A 23321-nucleotide genomic window follows, 5' to 3' on the forward strand; every position below is an offset into this window, starting at 1 on the left:
GGTGGCATCCGCCACGCCGTCCTTGGCTCATCTCATCGGCTGTGATCGCCTGGAGTCTGGGACGAAGTCAGCGACTCCTACCCGTCGGCTCATCCTCTGCAACGACCGGCGAGTGGTGGCAGTGAGGCGGGACCCGGCGACGGTCGCGCGGCCGGACTTCTTGTACCCGGGAGAGATCGGGGCTGAACTGGTGGTCGGCTGGGCCGGCTGCTCCACTTTCCCTGGCCTGGCCCGCAGGTTACGGCGACCCATGGACCGCGGATCTACTGCTTCATCCTGATACTCTGGACGGCTGCTTGTGGGGTCGAGTGTGGCCTGACCTGCTGGGGCGAAGCCGGGGCCTCGATTTCCGCGACATCCGATTGCGGCGTCCCTCTCTGGGACCTCATCTGGGCCGCTCCGATCCAACTACTGGAGCGGTGCCCGAGAGTGGGGGTGGCCCTGCCCGGCGATCGCCATGACCAGGGACAGGGGCGGAGGCCCGCCCAAGCATGGACCCATCGATAAATTCACGGGGCCGAGTGGTGGCGCTGGGGCGACCGGTAGCGGCGGCGGCCCCGGACCAGACAATACTGCTATCCTGGCGGCCATCACCCAGTCTCGGGACATGCTTGATGCCAAGATAGGAGCGGTTGGGGCGGATGTCACACTCCTACGCCAGGATCTTCGCAACGCAGTGGAGCGGATCGCCGGGGCCGAGACCCGCATCACGGAGACTGAGGCGGACGTTAGTGGCCTAAAGAAGCGCCTAGCGGAGGTGGAAAGCGTCCAGAGGACACTGGCGGCCCGCGTGGAGGATGCAGAAGGGCGCGCACGGCGCAACAACCTCCGCTTCATCGGTTTTCCGGAGCGGTGCGAAAAAGACAGCATGGAGAGGTTCCTGACCGAGTGGCTGGAGGGCTGGCTCCCTGAAGGGGCGCTTTCTAAATGCTTTGTGATTGAGAGGGCCCATAGGGCTCTGGCCCAGCGGCCGCCGGAGGGTGAGCGCCCACGGCCGGTTATAGCCCGCCTGCTGAACTATCATGACCGGGATGTTATCCTGCGGGAGGCGAGGAACAAGGGCTCCCTCGCCTTCGAAAATCATACCATCATGATTTTCCCGGACTACACGAAAATGGTGCAACAGCAACGGCAATCCTTTATGGACGCTAAGGCTAAGCTCCGGGGCCTCAAGCTCCAGTACTCGCTCCTGTATCCAGCTCGTCTGCGGGTGATCCATCAGTCCCGTACCCACTTCTTCGACTCGCCCGAGGAGGTATTTCGCTGGACGGATGAGGCGGTGCGACTCCGGCCCCACGCACAGCCGGGACTGGATCCGGGCAGGTCTCCGGGATCGTCGCCGGAGCGGACACATCGCCAGCCCAGGAAGGGCCGACATCGGCGGTCTCGCTCCAAGAAAAGGTCGGCGTCCGCCTGTGCGTCGCAATCGGGTGGCACTAGGGACTCTGAACACTCCGAAGCGGGCAGCTGAACACTGTTGGGCCTACGCATATTCCATATGCTGCGACTGGACTTGCTCTGCTTTGGCCGGTGAGACTGTTTTCTTTTGCTCTTGAGGCGCCGGCCGGCTCCCCTGTGGGGACTCCAACTATAGACATGGGACTCTGTGTGGCTCGGAGGGTACTGTATATGGGCCTCAGACCCTCACGGATGTGAGTGTTGGTTGGGGGGTGGTGAGTGTGTGTTTTGGGGGGGTTTTGGGGATCCATTGGTGTGGCGGGCCTTGAGTCCTTTGTTCTGGGCTCGGGTCTCTCCATGCCGCGACAGGTACTTCACTGTTTTCTGAGGTATTGGGGTGGTGGGTGTGGGGTGTGGGGGGATGTTTTGCTGTTGCGCTTGTTATTGGGGGGGCTCTGGGTTGGAACGGGGGTGTTGCATTGGCGGGCTGGGGGGGTGGATCCACACATGTCGGGGGCTGGGTTTTCTGTCTATCTGCGGGTAGCACCTGGGTGGGTGGGTGGGCCGGACTTTGGACTGTATGTCGATAATGGCTAATGCCGCAAACGTGCCTCCTTCGAAGACCCTGCGGGTGGTGACATGGAATGTGCGGGGTGTCCTGGATAAGATTAAGCGTGGGGCTGTGTTGCGGTGGGGGAAACGGGAGATGGTGGATGTCCTTCTGCTTCAGGAAACACACATGTTGGGCTCCAAGGCCCTTAGCCTCCAGAGATTCGGCTATCACCAGGTCTATCATGCTGGCTTTACGAGGGGCTCACGGGGAGTGGCCATACTGATTCATCGTAGGGTGGCCTATGTCCACGAGAAGCAATGGATTGACCCCCAGGGCAGATTTGTCTTCGTAAAAGGCCTACTGGGTTCCGAGCCGGTGGTTTTTGGAAGTGTTTACGCCCCTCCCCCCCTGCAATGGGCACTGTCTGAGCGGCTGTTTGCATTGTGGGACGAGATCCCTGAGGTCCTGACCGTGGTGGGGGGTGATTGGAATGAGGTCATGGATGTGGGCCTGGACCGCCAGCGGCGAGCGCATGTGGTGTCTGACCCCCCCCCCGCGGCTGCCCCCACCCGGTTGAGTGCGACGGTGCACAGTCTGGGCTGGATAGATGTGTGGCGGCATTTTCATCCTGCGGTACGGGCCTTCACATATGTATCGGCGGTGCATGGGTCTTTCTCGAGGCTCGACTACTTGTTTGTACCAGGGGCCTGCCTGAGTCGTGTTCGGGACGCCACGATACTCCCCAGGGGCCTCTCAGATCACTCCCCCGTCCTGGCCACTCTGACCCTCCCAGTTAAACGACAACCTTTTCGCTGGCGTATGTCAGCCTGGCAGCTGCAGCGGCCGGACTATGTGGCGCACCTTCGGGAGGCAATTGACCATTTCTGGCGCGAGAACCTGGTGGGGGGCGCCGACGCTGTGGTGGTGTGGGAGGCACTGAAGCCCACGATCCGAGGCATTGACATAGCTTGGTGTGCGGCCGCTCGGCGGGAGCACCGGGAGGCCATCGTGGCAGCCGCGGCCCGTGTGGAGGAGTTGGAGCAGCGTAGTAGACTTGGGGGTGAGGAGGGCGTGGTGCGCCGGCTTCTGCAGGCCCAGCAGACTTACTCCTCTGTCCTTTGTGAGGAGGCCCGACTAGCGTGGCTCGCCACGCGTAGTAGGGTGTACCAGTGGGGCGATAAGTCCTGCACCATGCTACATAGATTATGCCAGGCGACTTTCCAGCCCCTGGAGCTGCCCGGCCTCACGGCAGAGGATGGCTCCGTCATGACCGATCCGGACCAATTGGCGGCCAGCTTTGCCCGCTACTACGAGTCACAATACGCTCCCCGAGACCCACTGGGAGAGGGAGAGATTGCCTCGTACCTAGATGACTTACTCCCACAGGCAGTCCCGGAGGAGACTAGAACGGCCTTAGAGGTCCCGCTTACGTCTGAGGAGCTGGGGGAAGCCCTGGGCCAGCTGAATACGGGGAAAGCACCCGGCCCAAGTGGCTATCCTGCCGAATTTTATAAAAAGTTCCACGTCCAGCTGGGGCCCCACTTCCGCAATGCGCTAGAGGCAGCGCGGTCTGGTGGCGAACTACCTCCTGACTGGCGTCACGCTGAGATCGTGGTCTTTTTGAAGCCTGGTAGGGCGCCTGACCGTCATGACTCGTACAGACCTATCTCCCTCCTCAACATCGAGGCCAAGGTCTTGGCGAAAGCTCTGGCGAACCGCCTTCTGCCCCACATAGCCGACCTGGTCCACCCCGACCAGGCCGGGTTCATGCCACACAGAGCCACCCGACACAATATCCGGCGGGCGCAGGCAGCGGTCGACGCCATGAGCGCTGGAGATGAACAGGCCGCACTTCTCCTGGCGGACATGGACCGAGCCTTTGACTCGGTGAGCTGGGCGTATCTCTTCGCCTTGTTGGCCCGCCTAAACCTCGGACCAGTCTTTCTGTCCTATGTCCGTCTCCTCTATACCAATGTTACGGCGTCGGTCCGAGTGGCAGGCGCGGTCTCAGGTCGCTTCCCAATCGGCCGCGGTACCCGCCAGGGTTGCCCGTTGTCCCCGTACCTATTTGCCCTAGCCATGGAGCCCCTCGCGTCGCGGGTGCGACTAGACGCCCAGGTGCGAGGATTTGTATGGAGTGATACCCTTACGGATAAAATTGCACTCTACGCAGACGATGTCCTCCTGTTCCTTACGGACCTGCGGCGCTCTGGCCCTCGAATCCTGGAGATCATGAGGGGGTTTGGTGAAGTCTCCGGGCTTACCCTTAACCCTTCTAAGTCGACCCTATGGGTTTTACGTGGTGGGGTGGTGGCCGATGGTTGGGCGGCTGACCTGTGTGTAGCGACGGACGGCCTGAAGTACTTGGGTGTTTTCCTCTCGACTTCGCGGGCCGCGGCCTGGTCTCGTAGTGTCCTGCCGGTGTGGGAACGGGTCCAGACGGATGTTAAAACGTGGTCCAGGATGCCGCTTACGATTTTTGGGAGGTCGGCCATCTTTAAGATGGTGGCATTGCCGAGGCTGTTGTACCAACTCCAGCATTTCCCGCACCCTATTGGCATGGAATGGTTCCGTCAGGTGAACTCCGTGCTGGGCCGCTTCCTGTGGGAGGGTGGAGCAGCCAGGGTGGCCCTGAAGACATGTTTCTTATCCACCTATTGCGGTGGCTTGGCCACGTCCGATCTCCTCTCCTACTACCAAGCTTCGCATCTACTTGTCCTTAACGACTGGTGGTACGGGGACAGGAACGATCCGGCATATGCTCTGGAAAGGCATCTTATGGGTGAACGTACGCTCCACACCATTCTCTACTCGGCGCGTATACGCCGTGGGTTGCCCTCGGTAACGAGGGTGGTCTTTGCAGTGTGGCGGCAGTCTTTGCGCCGCATGGGATGGTGGGGCAAATTAACGGCGGAAACGCCGTTGTGGCATAACGGTCTGCTCCCGGAACTGGCGGCCCTGGCTGGGTTTGAGGGTTGGGAGACTATCGGAATAACGCAGCTGGGCCACGTCATGTCCGGCGCGACTCTCAAATCCTTTGCGGACCTCCAAGTGGACTTTCAGTTGCATCCGACCCAGTTCTTCCGCTACTTACAGCTGCGTCATGCCCTCGCCCCTAGCATAGCCGGCCTCGACTCCCTCCCGGAGTTTAGTCCGATCGAGGCGAAGGTCTTTATGGGTGACTTGGGAGACAAAAAGGTCTCTAGGATCTATCAGACCCTTGTTATTCACTGCTCGTCTACTCTCAGCTCCCTCCGGGAAACTTGGGAGGTGGACGTGGGCACCTTGGATGAGGACGACTGGAGAGAGGCTCTGGAGTCCCCGCGTGGCGCCGCAATCGCGATTCGGCTCCGCCTCATACAATTCAAGTATCTGCACCGGGCCTATTACACGCGTGAACGACTGTGGAAGGCTGGTTTGATTGCGTCGTCGGAGTGCCTGCGGTGTGGAGAAGTGCCTGGCACCTTGTTGCATACAGTATGGTCATGTGGACGTGTGGCTGGCTTCTGGAGGGGTGTTTGGAATTGTCTGGCTGAAGTCCTGGGCTGGGACCTCCCCCGTACCCACCGGCTAGGCCTACTACACATCATGGAAGGGGTTGGGGGCAACATTTATAAGCGTCATCTGCTGCTGCTGGGCCTGGTGGTTGCTAAGCGAGACTTGGCTCGGGCCTGGAAATCCGTGAGGGCCCCCCCCCTGTCGGCATGGAAGGCGGGGCTGGACTACTTTATGGGTCTTGAGAAACCGATTTTTGAGGCGCGGGGCTGCCCGCGCAAGCACTTCAAGATCTGGAAGCGGTGGGCCGAATACCGTGGTTTATCCTTGGAGCCCCCGGCGGAACCGGAGGAGGACATGTGATCGCAGCACTGTTTCTGGCCCTACTGGCGCAACCCGGGTTGCATCGTACCTGCTTCTCTTATGCAAACCATATATATGTTGCCTCTGTACATGTGTGGAAGGGGGGGTGGGATAGTGGGTGTGGGTGGGGGTATAGTTGGGGTTGGGTTGGGTGGTGGGGGGGGTTTTTTCCTTTAAAGCTGAGCTTCCTTAATGCTTGATTAATATCTCTTGTGTATGTTATCAATACATTGATCTTGATGTGGTGATCTTGGTGTGGGAAGGTGCCACATACATGTCATTCTTATGCTCAAATAAACTTGGTTGTGAAAAAAAAAATGGCAACCTCAAATAATTATTCTTTTTTGGCCTCAATCTTACAGAAATCCTAGGGGATCGAGGCAAAATGTGCCTTAATTTTGTTTACATTTTGACCATGGTGGTGTGGTAGGTGGGATGGGGAGTCCCTCTGGATTCCCCCTGCCCCCTTCGGGACGAGGGGGTCAGGGTATCTTTACCCTGCCCCTGTGTATAATTTTATTGTTGTTTTTATATTTAGGACAGGGGACTAAATCTACAAGTCCTGTAATGGCTGGCAGCAACATTTTTCTCATGATGCTGGCAGCCAGTCAGAGCATTCAATCCTGTGGGTGCAGGAGCAAGGCGCCCAAGGGATAAAAAGCTTCTGAGGCCAACCAGAACACTCTATTTTTAAATTGGCGCTCCCGCACAACAAACATTTTCGCACCTTAATTTTTCAAAACTACTGAACGGATTTACACACAATAAAAAAATAAAAAGCTCCATCTACGGACAAAAATCTAGCTTCATGCCAAGAGTTGTTCCGAGACTATGCCCCTTTTTACACCTCTCTGTAACTCAGCTCTGTGGCGCTTACTGGAGGCACCTGGCGGGCTAGTTGGCCCCCAGGGACCCTCAGGACTCAAGGGGAATTAATCCCCAATATACAATGTGCCAGAGGGCGCGTTTGCACAGTGGTGCAGGGAGGGTGCAGGCCTAACAAAACAAGTGTGCAAATGTGCCCCCTGGCGCATTGTAAAATGGGGGATTACGTTGCCTTCAATCCTGAGGGTCCCTGAGGGCCAACTAGCCCACCAGGTACCTCCAGTAAGTGCCACAGAGCTGCGTTGCAGAGGTGGTCTGAGGCAACACCCCTTTTCATACTACTCTGCAAATGCGGCTTCTGGCGCTCAGCTGGTGGACGGATGAGGACCTCAGGACACAAGTAGACTTCATCCGTCTATCAGCTGTGCGCCAGAAGCCGCATTTGCAGCGTGGTGTAAAAAGAGGCGTGGCCTCGGAACAACTCATCAGTGATGTCATTTGAGATGTCATCCGTGATGTCACTGACCAGGTCATGAATGATGCAATATGTAACGTCATCAGCAGTGCATTGCGGGGGGGCGAGTTATAGTTAGCTGAACTAACTATAACGGCGGAATTTCTCTGGTTTTGTACGAGTGAAATGTCCAACTAACTGTAACGTCCCTGAAACCTATATTTTTGTCAGTGAATTTCTAAGGTTTTTTAAATGCTAATTTCTAGCTATAACTTACCTGAAACCTATGGTTTTCTAGTGAATTTCATTCGTTTTTTAAATGCTAATTTCTAACTATCTAGCTATAGCGTCCCTGAAACCTATGGTGTGTATATATATATATATATATATATATATATATATATATATATATATATATATATATATATATAATATATTCTTTTTTGGGGGGGGGGGGTGAATGAAAACATAAAGCTTTTGTGTTTTGTCAGCGCTAAAACTGTCTCTAGGCCAGACCTAATAGCAAAGCCTTCATGTCCTCGTGGTTTTGCAGTCATCAGCATTGGTTGTCTGCTCTGCATAATATAAAACAAGCTTGTAATTTGTGTAATGTTACATCAGCACATATATAAAGAGATGCAGTAGGGATGCGTTCGGCATCATTAGTTTATGTATATGCATTAGCCTCATGGTAATTGCGTGTAGAGTATTTGCTGAACAAGTGAAGACACTAATTTATTTTCACAGTGCGATCCTGCTGGAATGTATTCTCAATTATTTATCAGCAGTGCACCTTTATGCATTGTATGTGCTCGAGCGGGATGTTAATAAGGTATTCTGCAGTGCTCAACCTGTTTAAGGGAAGGCTTGCTAGAAACATTTTCAGAACACATCTGAATTGCGTAGTTGTGTTTTAAACAACTTAATCTTATGTTACAAATGCACTCCGAAAGCTCCATGAAACACAGACAAGTAGAAGTGATGAGGGCCTCAGCGCACTGGTTACACACCTTTCCGTGTTAGGTACTTGAGCTGTGAGTTAGTGGCAGATTATCGTGATGGACCACCTGGATGTTGCCAGTATACAACAGCCATGCACATGGCAGGTTAAATAGTTGTAGCAGCAAACCCTGGGATGTTTCACTTATGTTTCCTGACCGAGGATGTCAAGCAGGATTCGGCCAAAAGACGAGACATATGTCCGGTTATAAGATGCATTAAGTTGCTTTTTTTAAATTAGTTTTGTCAGGAAGATCCCAACCAACCCGGCTTAAGCACCTGGAGCATCCTTTTTAATTTAGGGATTTATTTTACGTTTTCAATTCATTTAATCTGTGCTCTAGTTGGAAAAATGGTGAGTTTAAATCTGATGTTGACTTGACATTTCCGCACCCTACCTCACTCCTAGTTAAAAATGTAATTTCTTTCCCTTTGTTGCTCAGCCCACTGTTGCCTTCTAATATTTTTCTTAAACCTTTTTAGGTCGAGCATTCGAGACCTCTTGTATATTCTTTCGTATATACTTAAATGTGTATGTATTTTGTGGGCTCTGGAGAACAGCCCTAGGCATTGTCTGCGCTTAGGGACTTTTTTTCTGTTCAACTGCCTCTATTTAACGGTCTTGATAGAAAACGACCATTAGGGGTCAGTAAAATACCAGAATTGCTTTCTGCTGAGGGACCTTCTTTTTAAAAAAAAATTTGGGCAACTGTCTCAATTAAACTTTCTTGATAGAAAACGACCAGCAGAGGTAAGTAAAATACCAGAGGTCAGTAAAATACCAGAATCACTTTAGCATTCTCTAGATTACAGTCCATAGAAATTGTCTTCCACGAGCACCCTTAGACAATATTTTTTTCGAGTCTTGTATTTGCAGTGATATGACCACCGAAGGCCCCGATTTTATATTAAAAACAGAGCTTTGGACTATTCCATTTCCCGCTGAAACCCAATATTCCCATACCTGTAATGTAATGTAATGTAATGTAATGTAATGTAATGTAATGATGTCTTGTAAAGCGCATGAATCACCCCACATGGGGTATCTCCGCGCTGTAGACCGCTGGGGAACCCATCCTGGCTTTCCCTGTGAGATGGACCCTACTGGGTATCTCCAAGGTGAAACCAGGCATCCCCGGCGTATGTGGGGAGCCGTTGTGGAGATGAGGCAAGCTAATGCCCAGAGTTGCCGAGTGTGATCCCTGGTTAGAGTAGGCACCGAGGGGAGAATTATCGAGTCCGCTGACCCCGGTCCACAACCCTGCCGCGACGGGAATTGAGCCCTGGTCCCGGGCCGTCCTCTGTTTCCGGGTCTGCTGCCTCTAACCAGTGAGCCACACCACTCCACTGGCTTGTCACGTAGTTTAGTGCTTACCTTCCCTCCATGTTAAAGAACAGTAGATGTTTCAGCACCCAGGCTAATGTGCTGCATAGCTAAATACATATAAGGTTACAAATGCTTGTTCTAGGCGGAAAACGCGCATGCATCAATGAACCTGCTTGCCAAATCTGGCAGAGTGAAACACAAATCTCTTTTGATGATCTATTTCGTGAATGTGCACTATCTATTGTTATTGTTTTGTACGGATCACAGCATTCGCAAACACTACATCTACGAGCAGGTGCCTAGGCTCAGGCCCACTAACCTCACCTTCATGTGTGGTCCGATTCTGTCTCGTCTTTGATCTCCCGTTTTTTAGACCCTCTCTCTTTACCCATGTGCCTCTTGCTCTCCTTGTCCGTTTTATTTTTGACACTTTTCACCCCTTTTTGTGCCTCTTCCTCTGTTATGCGTTTGTGTCACACTTTTCACCCCCTCTGTGTCCCTCTTGCTCTGTTCATTTGTTGGAGACCCCCCCCCCCCTCTGTGCTCCGTGCCTCTTGCTCTATTGGTTAGACACGTTTCAGCCCTTTCTATGCCTGTGGCTCTGTTGTTTATTGCCACTTTGCACCCCTTTTGTGCCTTTCAGCTTTTCCTTGCTTCTGTGCGCTCCCTCCAACCCTCAGCCTTCCTGTGCCTTTTCCTGCCTGTCCTGTTCCTTGCCTGCTGGTGCTGCAGTGTGTCCTTCCCACCTCTTCTTCCTGTGCACCTGCAGCTCCGCCCACCTTCCCTGCACTCCTCCCCTCTCTCAGGACCTATTTAATAGCAGCTGTGGCACGTCCACACAGCAGACACTTGCATCAGGTGCACCAAAGGCAAACACAACTGCGCCCGTCCACACCTGGAACTCACCCAGTGCCAGCATCCTGGGTTTGTTCACCCCCCACCCCCTGATACTCCAGTGTGCTTGATCCAGAAACACTGCTCATCCATTGCTGCTGCACCACACACCAATTTAGGAGCCCACTGTCGGTTCTCCTGCAACCACCTAACCACACACCTTATGCAAGCACCAGCAAATCCCCCAAACAACGCCACAGTAAACCCACACGCCAACACTCATTTGCATGCATGCTTCTCAACAGACAATCACCCAAAAAACACGCAACCGAAATCTCATACCTGCTGAGCAGCAACTCACTGGACCTCCTCTTCCGCACAGAAACCTGGCTCAACTTCACATCTGCACCCAACATCACTGCGGCAGTCACAGCAGGCTACAATATCGCACAACTGAACCTCCCTCATAAGCCCGGGAAGGGTCTCTCAGTCATTTACAAGGACTTTTATCAAGTTAAACATGCAAGGAGAGTGCCACTCCATTCATGGAACATCAGCACTTCAAGCTTCAAATCTCCAAGAACTTCACCCTGAATGGAACCCTCACCTTTTGACTGCTAGCCACCTTCACTGGCCTCAACACCGACTTCTTCGCCTCTCCTCATCATCGACCCTAGAACCTACATACTCCTCGGCGACCTCAACTTCCACCTGCAAGACAGAATCAACCCCTTCTCTACAACACTCCTGGAAAATGTGAAAACCATTTGACTTAAAGAGCTCTTCACAGGACCAACACACATCGTAGGACACACACTGAACTTCCTCTTCACCACTAGCAACAGCATCAAAAACAATGCCACTTTGCTGCTCACAAGGACAGACAATGTCATTGTCCACTTCCATATTAATACACCGTATATCAGCTCACCCACCAGCATCAGCCTGCCAAGCTGCAGCTCGGGCAAAATCTCAGAAGCAGACTGGATCTGCACTGATCAACCCAACCCCATGGACAACTTCAATGAGGACATCACCAATTTCAACAACTGGATCAAGAGCTGTGTAGACTCTCTTGCACCCATCAAACCTAACAAGCAGAGAAGATTCAACAAGCAGACCAGCTAGTAAACAGAGGACCATCAAGATGTAAAACGACAACGCAATCGGCTAGGAAGAAAATGGAGAGCCAGTCACAAAACCACTGATAGACCCACCTACAATGCTGCATTCAAGCACTGCCACCAGCAACTGAGAGACACTGAGAAAAGAGCACTAGCTGAAAGTATCAAAGCAAGCTCCAACAGGTGCAAGGAGATCTTCTCAGTTGTCAAAGACCTCCCCACACCCTCGGCCACTGTCACCACCCACCCCTCACAAGAACTCTGTGATGACATGTCAAACTTCCTTCACACAACCAGCTTCGCACACCAACCCGACCACAGCAATCTCATCACCACACTACCCATCACAATCCAAGATGGCCACCTGACAGAATGCACAACCCTCACCAGAGACTGCACAGCGATGATCATGCCGACTATCTGCTCAAGGGCCACATCAAACTCATGCCCATCCACGTATACATCTTGGAAGAATCACCAATCAGCCCATCCTCACTCACATCAACACCTCCATCACATCCGTCACATTCCTGTAAGACTGGAAGCATGCCGCAGTCAACGCCCTCCTCAAGAAGCTGTCGGACGAATCAAAACAATCCAACATCTTCCAACCTACCTTCCTGCTCCCCTACCCAAGCAAAGAGATAGAGAAGGCCATCAACAAGCAACTCACAATGCACCTCGAACTACACCACTGACTGGACAACACTCAAATCAGGATTCTGAAAGACCCTCAGCACAGAAACAGCACTCACCACAGCCACCGTCCTGGACCATCCTGGAGTTAGCAAAACAGTGACCCTCATCCTGATTGACCTCGCTGAGGCATTCAACCCAGTATCCCACAACACACTCATCAAAAGACTTCACGAGATTGGCATCCAAGGACCCACACTCAACTAGATCTGTTCCTTAATCATGGGAAGAGCCCAAAGAGTCAGACCTGCCACCCTTCACATCGAAGACCAACAACCTGATCTGCCAAGTCTCCCAGGAATCGTCCCTCAGCCCCACCCTGTTCAACGCCTACATGACACCACTCACAACATCATTCAATCTCAGGGCATCAACATCATATCCTATGCCAGCAACACACGTATTGAATTAATGTCTTTTCTATAGCGCACAGCTACTCCGAGAGTGTTCTGGCACTCAGCATAGAAGAACAGGTGGGAAGGGGCAAAACCTCAAAAATATATACAATCCTAAAGCTTTAAAAGATATATCTTTAGGGCCTTCTTGAAGGGTCCTTCCTCTGTTATTAATCTCACATGAGCAGGCACCTGGTTCCACATACTTGCTGCTCTGACCATAAAGGACGAGCACCCCCCCCCCCTCTGATGTTGTCAGAAGCGGGGATAATTAACAGACCCGTGCTACAAGTCAAACTCTCCCTGACAGACAAGGCAACCTCCACCAGAGCCAACTTCACCAATTGCATGACCATGGTAGCAGAATGAATGAGCACCATTTGCTTGAAGCTGAACTCCTACAAGACGGAAGTACTGATCTACTGAAACCAGTCTTCCCCATGGGACACCACCTCATAGCCGATGGAGCTAGTACCAACACTAACCACCATTGACCATGCTAGGAATCTGGTAATCATCCTGGACTACAAGCTCAACATGACAACACAAGTCATCACAGTGAGAGTCTCCTGCTGCCACATGCTATGAAAAATGTTCAAGTGGCTGCCGCAGAACACCAGACATACCATTGCGCAAGCACTCATCACTGGCAGGTTCGAGTACTGCAATGCTCTCTACGTTGGAATCTCCAAGCAGCTCTTAGAAAGACCTCTGACCATCCAGACCACTGCAAGACTCGTACTTGACCTCCCACCCCTGGCCACACCACACCCACATCTCACACCACCTCCAAGAGCTGTACTGATTTGATTTGATTTGATTTATGTATTTGTAGAGCGCGCAAATGCCTGAAGGCGTCTTGGGGCTGAGATATACCACTGGCTCTTGAAGATGTTGATTAGAGCTGTGCAGAGAAAAGCCATGTTTTAACTTCCTTTCTAAAGGATATCAAGGATGGGCTGATTTTTATGGCTAGTGGTAGTTGATTCCAGATTCTTGCTGTGTGCACCAAGAAACTTCTTCCGCCCCAGTTGGCTCTCCTGAATCTCGGGACCATGATGAGTTTCTTTTGGCCGGATCTGAGAAGTCTGTTTGGTTCATAATGTTTTAGATGTGTTTTTAGAAATTGTGATCCAGTTCCGTTGATTGCCTTGTATGCCAGGCATAGTGATTTAAATTGTATCCTTTTTGTAATTGGTAGCCAATGCAGGTTTTTTAGTTTGTGGCTAATTGGTTCAAACTTAGGTATGCCAAGTATCAACCTGGCTGCTGCATTCTGCAGGCGTTGAAGTTTGACTAGGATTTTCTTCCTGGCTCCGGCATAGAGGCCGTTCCCGTAGTCCAGTTTGGACAAGGCCAAAGCTGTCACCACTGTCTTGCGCGAATCCTGCGGTAGGTAAGGTAGAATTTTTTTAATCATTTTTAGGATGTACCAAAGTGTTGATGCCAGCTTACTGGCTTGGGCATCGAATGAGAGATTGGTGTCTAGAGTGATTCCCAGGTTTTTCACCTTTTCTGATGATTCGGGGCATCTTCCCAGATCTTTTGGCCACCATGAGGGGAACCATATATTTGTGTCCCCTCCTAGTATCATAACCTCACTCTTGTCCCCGTTAAGTTTTAGGCAGTTCATTCTCATCCATTGGCTGATCTGTACCATGCAGTGTTGAAATTTTTCTTCTGTGTCCTCAACATCCCTACTAATTGACACCACGATTTGAGTATTGTCGGCGTAGGATATTGGGGTGAATCCATAGTTCCTTATTATTTGTGCAAGGGGAGCCACATATAGATTAAAAAGAGTGGGGCTCATTGAGGAGCCCTGCGGGACTCCGCATGGCAGGTTGAATAGATTGGATTTCATTTCTCCCGATTCTACTGAGAAAGTTCTGTTTTCTAAGTAGGAAGAAATGAGGGCACAAGCTGAGTCATGTATTTGTGCTGCTTTCAGGCGTGTTATAAGGATCTCGTGGCTGACTGTATCGAAGGCCGCCGATAGGTCGAGTAGCACCAAGGCGGCCTTCGATCCATTATCCAGCACTTGCCTAAGTTCCTCCACCGCTGTAATCAGAGCAGTCTCCGTTCCATGTCCCTCGCGGAAACCGAACTGAGAATGGTCCAGCCAGTTGCCGTCCATCAGATATCGGGATAACTGTTTGTTTAACAGTTTCTCAAAAATGTTTGCGGCAAAAGGGATCCTGGCTATTGGTCTGTAATTATTAGGAGTTTCGCAGTCTAGGTTTGGTTTTTTTAGCAGCGGCCTGATTGATATCATTTTCCAGTCATCTGGAAAGATGTTGGTATTGATAATTTGGGAGAATAGTTTTTTTAACACTAGGCTCAGCTGTTCGGAGCAGATTTGCATTACTTTGGGTGGACAGGGGTCCATTGGGCTACCTGAGTTAGTAGTATGAACCTCTTTCTGGATCTGTTCTGCTGTAGGGGGAGTGAAGCGGAACGATGTGGTTTGGACTGATTGTTTCACTGGATTTATTAAGTCAGATGTATCCTTTTCTGCCGTCTCCGTGCTGTGATTTTTGAAGGAGTCATAGACTGATGATACTTTGCTAACAAAGAATTCACCTAGTATGTTACAGAAGTCTGATGACAGTACTTCTGAGTTATTTTCAAATTTTGATAATTTTTTGATAGTATCAAAGAGGGTTTTACTAGATTTTTTTGACTCATTAATTTTCTGGACAAAGTATTTACTTTTTTCTGTTATTATTAATTTCTTGTAACTGGCTAAGGTAGCTTTGTATTCTTGTCTGAGGTGGGTATCATGTACTGGCTCGTCATTCACAAATGCAGCCTATTCAAACTCCTCACACACACATACAAAGCCTTACACAACACTGGTCCAGCATACCTCAACAACCGCATACACTGTTACGAGCCTGCCAGACACCTACGCTCAGCCTCACTCTCACACATCCCCCACATTCACAAGAGCAAAGGGAGGTTGTTCCTTCTTGTACATTGCACCAAAACGCATAGAACTCTCTCCCACAACACATCAGATCCTCTTCACGTCTTGTGTTCCACAAGAAGCTGAAGACCTACCTCTTCGAATCACTGAGGGGACACTCGCCTACACACCTGCTCAAGTGTATGGATACTATCACAGATGATTTGTGAACTATACAAATAAGATAACATAACAATGGAAAACATTGTGCCATCATGACTAACTGGTAGGTTTAGAGAGCGCACATAATGATCCACTATTACAGAATTCTTATTAAATCTGTCTGATTGTTTAGCATGTGCCAGAAAATAAGCTCATTTGAATCCTTGCACCTAATAATGCCTTTTAGTCCCTCACCATTGGCAAGAATTGCTGGATACTTAATAGTTTTGTTGCTCTGCAGTCTGTTGGAGAACATGATGTTCTATTTAAAAGCAAATATATTTGAAATGGGAATGATTCTTACATGCAATATCTTTAACACAGTACAACATTTTCTTCCTGCCATCAACCTTTTAAAAGGGCTGCTTACAAACCAGTTGGGTTTTATCTGGTGAAGCATCTAAACCACTTGCCTCCTGTAAGTCCAAAAACAAGTTTTCATCATCACAAGGGCTTAAGTCTTCCCTTTGAGACTCTTACCTCTATCAAAAAATCTGTTTTACAATTTGCAAGGGGCAGGTCACCACCCAAAACAACTTCATTTAAGCTGTGTAGGGACTGTCTCACAAACATATCTGTTACAGATCCTCATCAGATTTCCCTGTGATGCCTGGGGTAGAGCCCTGATTCTAAAGCCTGCAGTGACTGCCCAACGATAAACCCTAATGGCTCCACAACAAAGCATGTCCCAAGTTGAAAGTGCAAGATCTTGAAGTTGTTTCAGAGTCCATTCTTAGTCTTGATTGAAGTCTTTGGGTAAGTTGAAGGAAAAACAAAAGAAATCCAAGTGGGACTCTGCCCCTTCCTGCCCCTCACACACACTCCCCTGAAAAGGTGTGGGACTGTGCCATGCATATGATTCTTGCTGCCGAAGCCGTTCGACTTTGGAGCTGATCCTGCAACTTCTTCCTGCACAAACAGCGTTTACAGGCCCTTCAGCTACTCCTAAACAGATCAAAGACTTTTCTGAGGCCATGCTCTGAATATTTGTATCCTTGCCGACTCCCTCTGGAGGGCCTGCGGGCTCCACAAAGCTGCTCCCCTTTGATGTCACCAGCTCCTCTCTGGTGTTAAAGAAAGTGATGGCAATGGTCGTAGCACACCTTTGGAGGTCAGGAGTTGCCAGTCTTCCTTGATGACTGGCCGTTAAATGCTGACTGGCCATTAAAGTCAAGCTTGCCCCAAGCAGTTCACAGTCACCTACAGACAATGGCGAACCTTGTGTCATCTATGGGGTTCACCATCAACTTGCTGAAGTTGCACCGACTCCTGGTCAGACGCTCCCTTTCATCTGAGCCATTTATGGTCACAGTTCAGTTTCATGCCTTATCCCTGGCTATGATTGAGCTCTTTCAGCCTCAGTACTGGATTTCATCGAGGTCGATCGATTCTGAGGCTGCTCGGGTTGATGGCCTCCTGCATTCTGGTGGTCCAACACGCCAGGTGGCATATACGGGCTCTGCAATGGGAATTCAAGTCTCAGAGGGTCCAACATCAAGGGGATCTCTCCGACCATGTACAGATTTTGGAGAAAGCTGCAAAAGATCTGCAGTGGTGGTTACTGAACCTCGATTGGATCAGCAGTAGACTCACTCCTTTCCCCACCCAGAGCTGACCGTGGTGACCGGTGTACCGCTTTTGTCTTGGGAAGGCCATCTAGGAGAAGTAAAAATCTGGCTGAGTCGCCACTCCATATAAACCTTCTGTAGCTGAGGACCATCCGCTTGGCTTTGAAAGCCCTACATTTATCCATCAATGGAGGCTGTTACAGGTGTTGACGGACAACAAAACTGCCATGTGGTACTGCAATAAGCAGGGGGGTGCCTCTGAAAATGGCTTGTCATCAAGGAACTTTTCTAGTGGTGTACCACGTGGCAGGATTGTTGAGTGGCAGGGCTGACAAGCTAAGCCATTGGCGCCTAGTGGATCACTAGTGGCAGTTGTGCCCGGAGATAGCTCAAGGTCTCTTCCACGAATTGGAGTACCTTGACTCAATCTGTTGGCCACCGCCAAGACCGCTTATGTCAGCATCTCTACACATTGGAGTTTATAAAGAGACTCTCGCTCGAAGATGCATCTGCCTTGAGTGGAACTTAAGACTCCTCTTTACCCATCCATCTATACCACTCCTGCCAGAGTTCTCAAGAAATCATTCTAGTGTCCCTGAATTGTGCATGGAAGGTACAGTATCAGGAACTCCTGGGCTTGAGCATCTGTCCTCTGATCAGACTGCTCCTCCGGGAGGATCTGCTGTCACAGAAATAGGGCAGGCCTCTGCACCAAGGCCTTCACAATCTCCACCTTTAAATTTGGAGATTGAGCCCCAACAGGAGAACACCTTCACCTGATGATTGATGCAATCTTGACAGCCAGGTATCCCACAACAAAAACTGCATGCGTCTGTAATTGGGACAAATGTGTGGCTTGGTGCGATACTTGGCAGATAGACACCCTTCAGTTGTTTTTTGACTGGCCCAGCCAAGCTTTGTTCTGGGCACAATTAAAGGGTACTCTTCTGCTCTTTCAGCTTTTTTACTGGTGACAGATCAGTCCTGATTCTTTACGACCCCAGGTAGTTATGCACTTTTTGAAAGGTTAACATTTGTTTCCACCCTTCCTCTTTGTCATGCTACATTGGCACCTTATCTAGGTCCTTGCGCTTCTGAGGTGCGCTCTCTTCGATCGGCTTCACAGCTGCCCCTTGCAGCTTCTCACCCTCAAGACTGTGTTCCTCATCTTTGTTACATCGGCACAGTGTATGAGTTTGCTTCAAGCTCTGATTGTCAATCAGCTGTATACCACCATCTTCCCAGACCTGCTGGTTTTGTGGACATGGGCATCCTTCCTGCTTAAGGTTGTGACGCTCTTCCACGTCGGCCAGAACATCCCCTTGTCGCCGTTCTATTCTCAGCTTCACCCCTTTAAGGAGGTGAAGGGTTTATATCACTTAGGCGCTAAGAGAGCGCTAAGCCTTTATATAGATGGCACCAGAGAACACCTGGTGGATTATCAGCTCTTTGGGGGATCTCTAGAGTGAAAAAAAGCAAGGCTATGTCGAAGAGATCCATCTCCTGTGGGATTGTGCTCCGCATTAAGACCTTCTACACACTGGCTAAAAAGCAGCTTCCAGTAGAACTGTGTGCTCATTCTACCAGGGCTAGTACTGACTACGCTGCGTTGGCATGTGGGGTACCTGTCCTTGACATTTTCCAGTCGGCTTCAGGGCATCCCTCCATACGTTCACGAAGCACTATTGTCTGAACAGTCAAGTCTGCCAAGGGGCAATTTGCCCATTCGGTCCTGCAGGACTGTCTGATTTCAGTCCATTCACAGACCCATCTCCTAACAAATTATTTACCTTCAGTAACGCTCGTTCTGGTAGATACTCTTTCTAGTCTCACTGACCCTCCCATACTCTGCATTATGTGGTTGGACTCAAACACTTAATAAGATCCCAAGTCTAGGAATCTGCACCCTGGTTACACCATTTTGATTTTGGACTCTGCCTCTAGGGGCGCGGACACTCTAGAAAGAAACTGATGTCAGCGCACAGAAGTGGTGTCTTTATAGGCTCACATGTCATTTCAGTGTGGCACCACACGGTACCACCTACCAGATAGATCAAGTCTGATACCTGGGGTATATTATAATTAGGGCTCCCAGTTTTATGGTATTTATATTTTTGTCATTTCTGTCTGTACTTTTCCATATTTATTTTTTCAGATTTTACCTGTATTTATCCATATTTATTTTAGGCTTTGTGAAAAAATGAAGCTGATGTGTACATTTCTGCATTTATTTAACCAGTTAATGTGCACTTGTGCCTGAAAGCCTGACAGGTTTCAATGATATATACACACTCAGGTGGTAAAATATGCACTTGTAAAAAAATATGTACATTTTAGTGTCAAGATTGTGCAAATCTACTGCTGTGTAAGGCTCTTTACTAAAAAATCTCTATTTTTGAATCCCCTTGCCTGTCAATCCGCACAGCTATTGGCCTAGCAGTCATGATAGACAGCATTTAGAATCACTCAAAAGCAACCCAATTTCCCTTTTTATCCATATTTAAAAATAAATACAGACAGGAAAGTAAATGGTTTTCTGTCTGTATTTATCTGTAAAAATAAGTAAAAACGGAAAACAGGGAGCCTTAACTATAATATGTGGCTTTATAGAATTTCTAACCGAAAACGCACTACCGAAGGTAAGCAACCTTGACCAAACAAGTCAACGCCATCTCATCCTCATGCATCAACACCCTGCGCATGCTCCGCACCAGCCGACTGGACTACGGGAACGCCCTATACGCAGGAACCACAGCCAAACTCCAGTAACGACTTCAGCGCATACAGAACGCCTCCGCACGACTCATCCTCGACATCCCTCGCCACAGCCACATATCTGCCCACCTCAAAAACCTGCACTGGCTCCCCGTCAGCAAAAGGATCACGTTCAGGCTCCTCACCCACGCACACAAAGCGCTCCACGAAATGGGCCCGAATACCTCAGCAACCGCCTCCCCTTCTACACTCCGACCCGCCAGCCTCGCCCTTTCCACCGTCCCACGGATTTGCAGAACCACCACCGGAGGAAGATCGTTCTCCGACCTGGCCGCCAAGACATGGAACTCCCTCCCCGCCCACCTACGAATGACCCAGGACCACCTCACCTTCAGGAAACACCTCAAGGCCTGGCTATTCGAGCAGTAGCAGTACCCCCCTCCCCTCCCCCTTCCCCCCTCCCTTCAGCGCCTTGAGACCCTCACAGGTGAGTAGCGCGCTCTATAAATGCATTGATTGATTGATTGATTGATTGATTGATTGATTGAACCTGTTCGTTCTTTACTGTCACCCGGGGCTGCTTTCATGTACATAGGAGCTCATTTGCCATTTCCATGACGTGTGTGTTGTTTGTGGAAACCACCAGTAGATTTCTTTTTTCTGTTTTTTAGAATGCCTGAAAGGAACGGTTGGAACTCTACTGGTGGAAAACCCAGTTTGTCAGAATGGACTCAAATACAAAGGCCTTGTAAAGGAGTGTGCAAAACTCTTCGGTCTCCGAGGCAGGAGACTAAAACTATACCAAGACGAAGGTGAAACACAGGGTAAGTTTAAGATGTGTGCTGGCTTTCGAAATGAAACTGTGCCAGTTCTAAGGTGTTTTGTACCAAATTATTATCATCTTCGTGAATGTTTTGGCTGATGCCGCTAGACACTTTTTTTTGCTTTGAAAGCGCTTCATATGCAGATAGATATATTAAACACTGGCAATGGGTTCGAATTCTCCAAGCCCATGTTCATTTTTCAGAAAAGCAAACTGCAGCGCGGGGGCAATAAAGCTTCCCCGAAAATTATATGTGTCAACGCTCATGATTAAAAGCTGTTAAAATGAATGGCTTCAGTGATCTCCTTTTCAAAGCAGTGGACTCGTCGATGAGCCTGAAAAAGTGCACGACCAGCAGGACGAGAATCAATGTGTAGTTAAATGAAGGGAAGTGATTAGTTTCTCTAATCACTTTCGGTTAGGAGTCTGGCGTGAATGGAGGCTTCCAGGTGTGATTGATAGGCATTCTCCGAAGCGGGAAGGTCTGCTGGGTTCATTGGACATTCCTTGAATCTCAGGAATGGGAGGCACTGCGAAGATATAAAACATTTTGACAAAATGATGAAGAAGTCAGTGCCTCGTTCTAATTATTATCGAACACTGCCTGCATATGGGTTAGGGGTGGCGACTTCCTTATGGCGACAGTAAGAAAGCAAAATGGGAGTTGTCTATTGAAACACCAACCTGGAGAGAAATGTGATGGTTCTGACCGTTGACTCTTAAACAGGTTTAAAAACAAACGGCCTCTGTGCTGTGGATATACTGAATACGAATACATTATTCCGTTGTCACAGATTTCTAAAATGTGATACCCAAGCATGAGCTATCTTTAATTATTACTCAATTTATTTGTAAGTTATAATGCAAGAACAAATTGGGCCTGAGATAAAACTAAATCTATTTGAAAAGAAACACAGACACTGGGTTTGCAGAACAGGGATAATTCAAAGTTTGCATTTTGTTACACTTCTTTATTTTGTCAACATAACTTTTTATTAAGAACAAGGTTTGCACAACAGATATCAGACAATCAAGTACTCGTGGAGACCACATTCGGCAATAATCGGTTGATAATTACAAGGTCATATATATGTTTTACACATTGGCATTAAACTTCATTATAACAGACTATCTAATACCATGTCTCTTGGGGGCTGTGGGGAATCACAGAGTCCACCCCTGTAGTTATTCCACTTCCCCCAAACCTGTGTCCATTTGGCGGGACATCCCCTGGACTCCTATACCGTCCTTTCTAACACCATGCACCAGTCCATGTCTATCATTAGACCAAGTGTTACCCATAGTCTTTCTCTATTGTTTAGGTCTGCTGGGCCCCAAATATTCAGGAGGCTTAATTTGATGTTGCAGTAAACTTGGAGTGGTGTGGCTCACTGGTTAGAGGCGGCAGACCCAGAAGCAGAGAACGGCCTGGGACCAGGGTTCAATTCCCGACGCGGCAGGGTCGTGGACCAGGGTCAGCGGACTCGATAATTCTCGCCTCGGTGCCTACTCTAACCAGGGATCACACTCGGAAACTCTGGGCATTAGCTTGCCTCATCTCTACAACGGCCCCCCACATTCGCCGGGGATGCCTGGTTTCACCTTGGAGATACCCAGTAGGGACCATCTCACAGGGATAGCCAGGACGGGTTCCACAGCGGTCTACAGCGCCACGACGCCTCAGGGCAGCAGTGCGCTTTTACAAGACCACATACATTACATTACATTACTCGTTCCATAGGTTTCTTTACTACAGGCCAATATCTTTGGATAATCGCTCCCGAAGAATATGTATAAAAGTACCCTCTTGCCCACATCTCCTAAAGCAGAAAGTTTCATTACTAAGTCCCATCCTTACCAGCACAGATCCTGCAAGGTATATTCTGTGTGGTATTTTGAATTGCTCTAGACTAAGCTTGGCGATTGCAGTTTCTCTGGGAGAGGCGAGAGCCTCAAGCCACTCCTCGTCATCTAACCCAGCAACGTCGTAGTACCATTTTGTTCAAAGCTGCATTAAGGGGTCGGCCATGTTATTAATGATTTTTTCATATATTAGTGATATGGTTTTTTTTCTGGGAGGTTTCCATCCAGGATCCTGTCTTCCAACGTGGAAGAGTCTGGTGGCTTCTCGCCCTTCTGTATCACCGCACTCAAAGCATGTCTGATCTGCAAATATCGAAAATACTCTGAGTTGGCCAAATCATATTCTAACTGCAATTGGGGAAAATGAATCACTCCCCCACCTTTCCACAGGTCGCACACTCTGGAAATGCCTATCAAGTCCCAACGATCAAATCCAAGGGTACGTCTCAAGTTTCCGAGAAGGTCAGTGTCCCAGAGTGGGGTAGCAAGCGTGAGCCTGCCCTCCTATCCCAGATTCTTAGTGGCTGTTCCCATACCTGGACTGCATGCATCATGTGTCCTGACAGCCTTAACTTAACTGGCTTGGTATATAATGCCCCTGCAAAACCTCCCACCGGGAGCAGCCATCTATCCATGAGGAAACCAGGATCCTCTTGTGGTCAATATATACCCTGGGCGGCAAGTTGAGTCGCCCAGTAGTATTTTCTGCTATCTGGCACGGCTATTCCTCCATCATACCACCCCAACGTTAACTTTTGG

The 23321-nt window shown here is 49.6% G+C and overlaps 1 protein-coding gene across 1 annotated transcript in view; it reads left to right on the plus strand.

Annotated features, from left to right (window-relative positions):
• Positions 1–23321, plus strand: part of IARS1 (isoleucyl-tRNA synthetase 1) — a 553819-nt gene that overhangs the window by 510148 nt on the left and 20350 nt on the right. The window contains exon 33 of the mRNA XM_086938943.1: positions 20548–20700. Within this exon, the coding sequence (XP_086795069.1) occupies positions 20548–20700 (153 nt within the window). The remainder of the gene's footprint in view (positions 1–20547; positions 20701–23321) is intronic.

This window comes from Lissotriton vulgaris, chromosome 9, assembly GCF_964263255.1.
Source record: "Lissotriton vulgaris chromosome 9, aLisVul1.2, whole genome shotgun sequence".
NCBI classification, from domain to species: Eukaryota; Metazoa; Chordata; class Amphibia; order Caudata; family Salamandridae; genus Lissotriton; species Lissotriton vulgaris.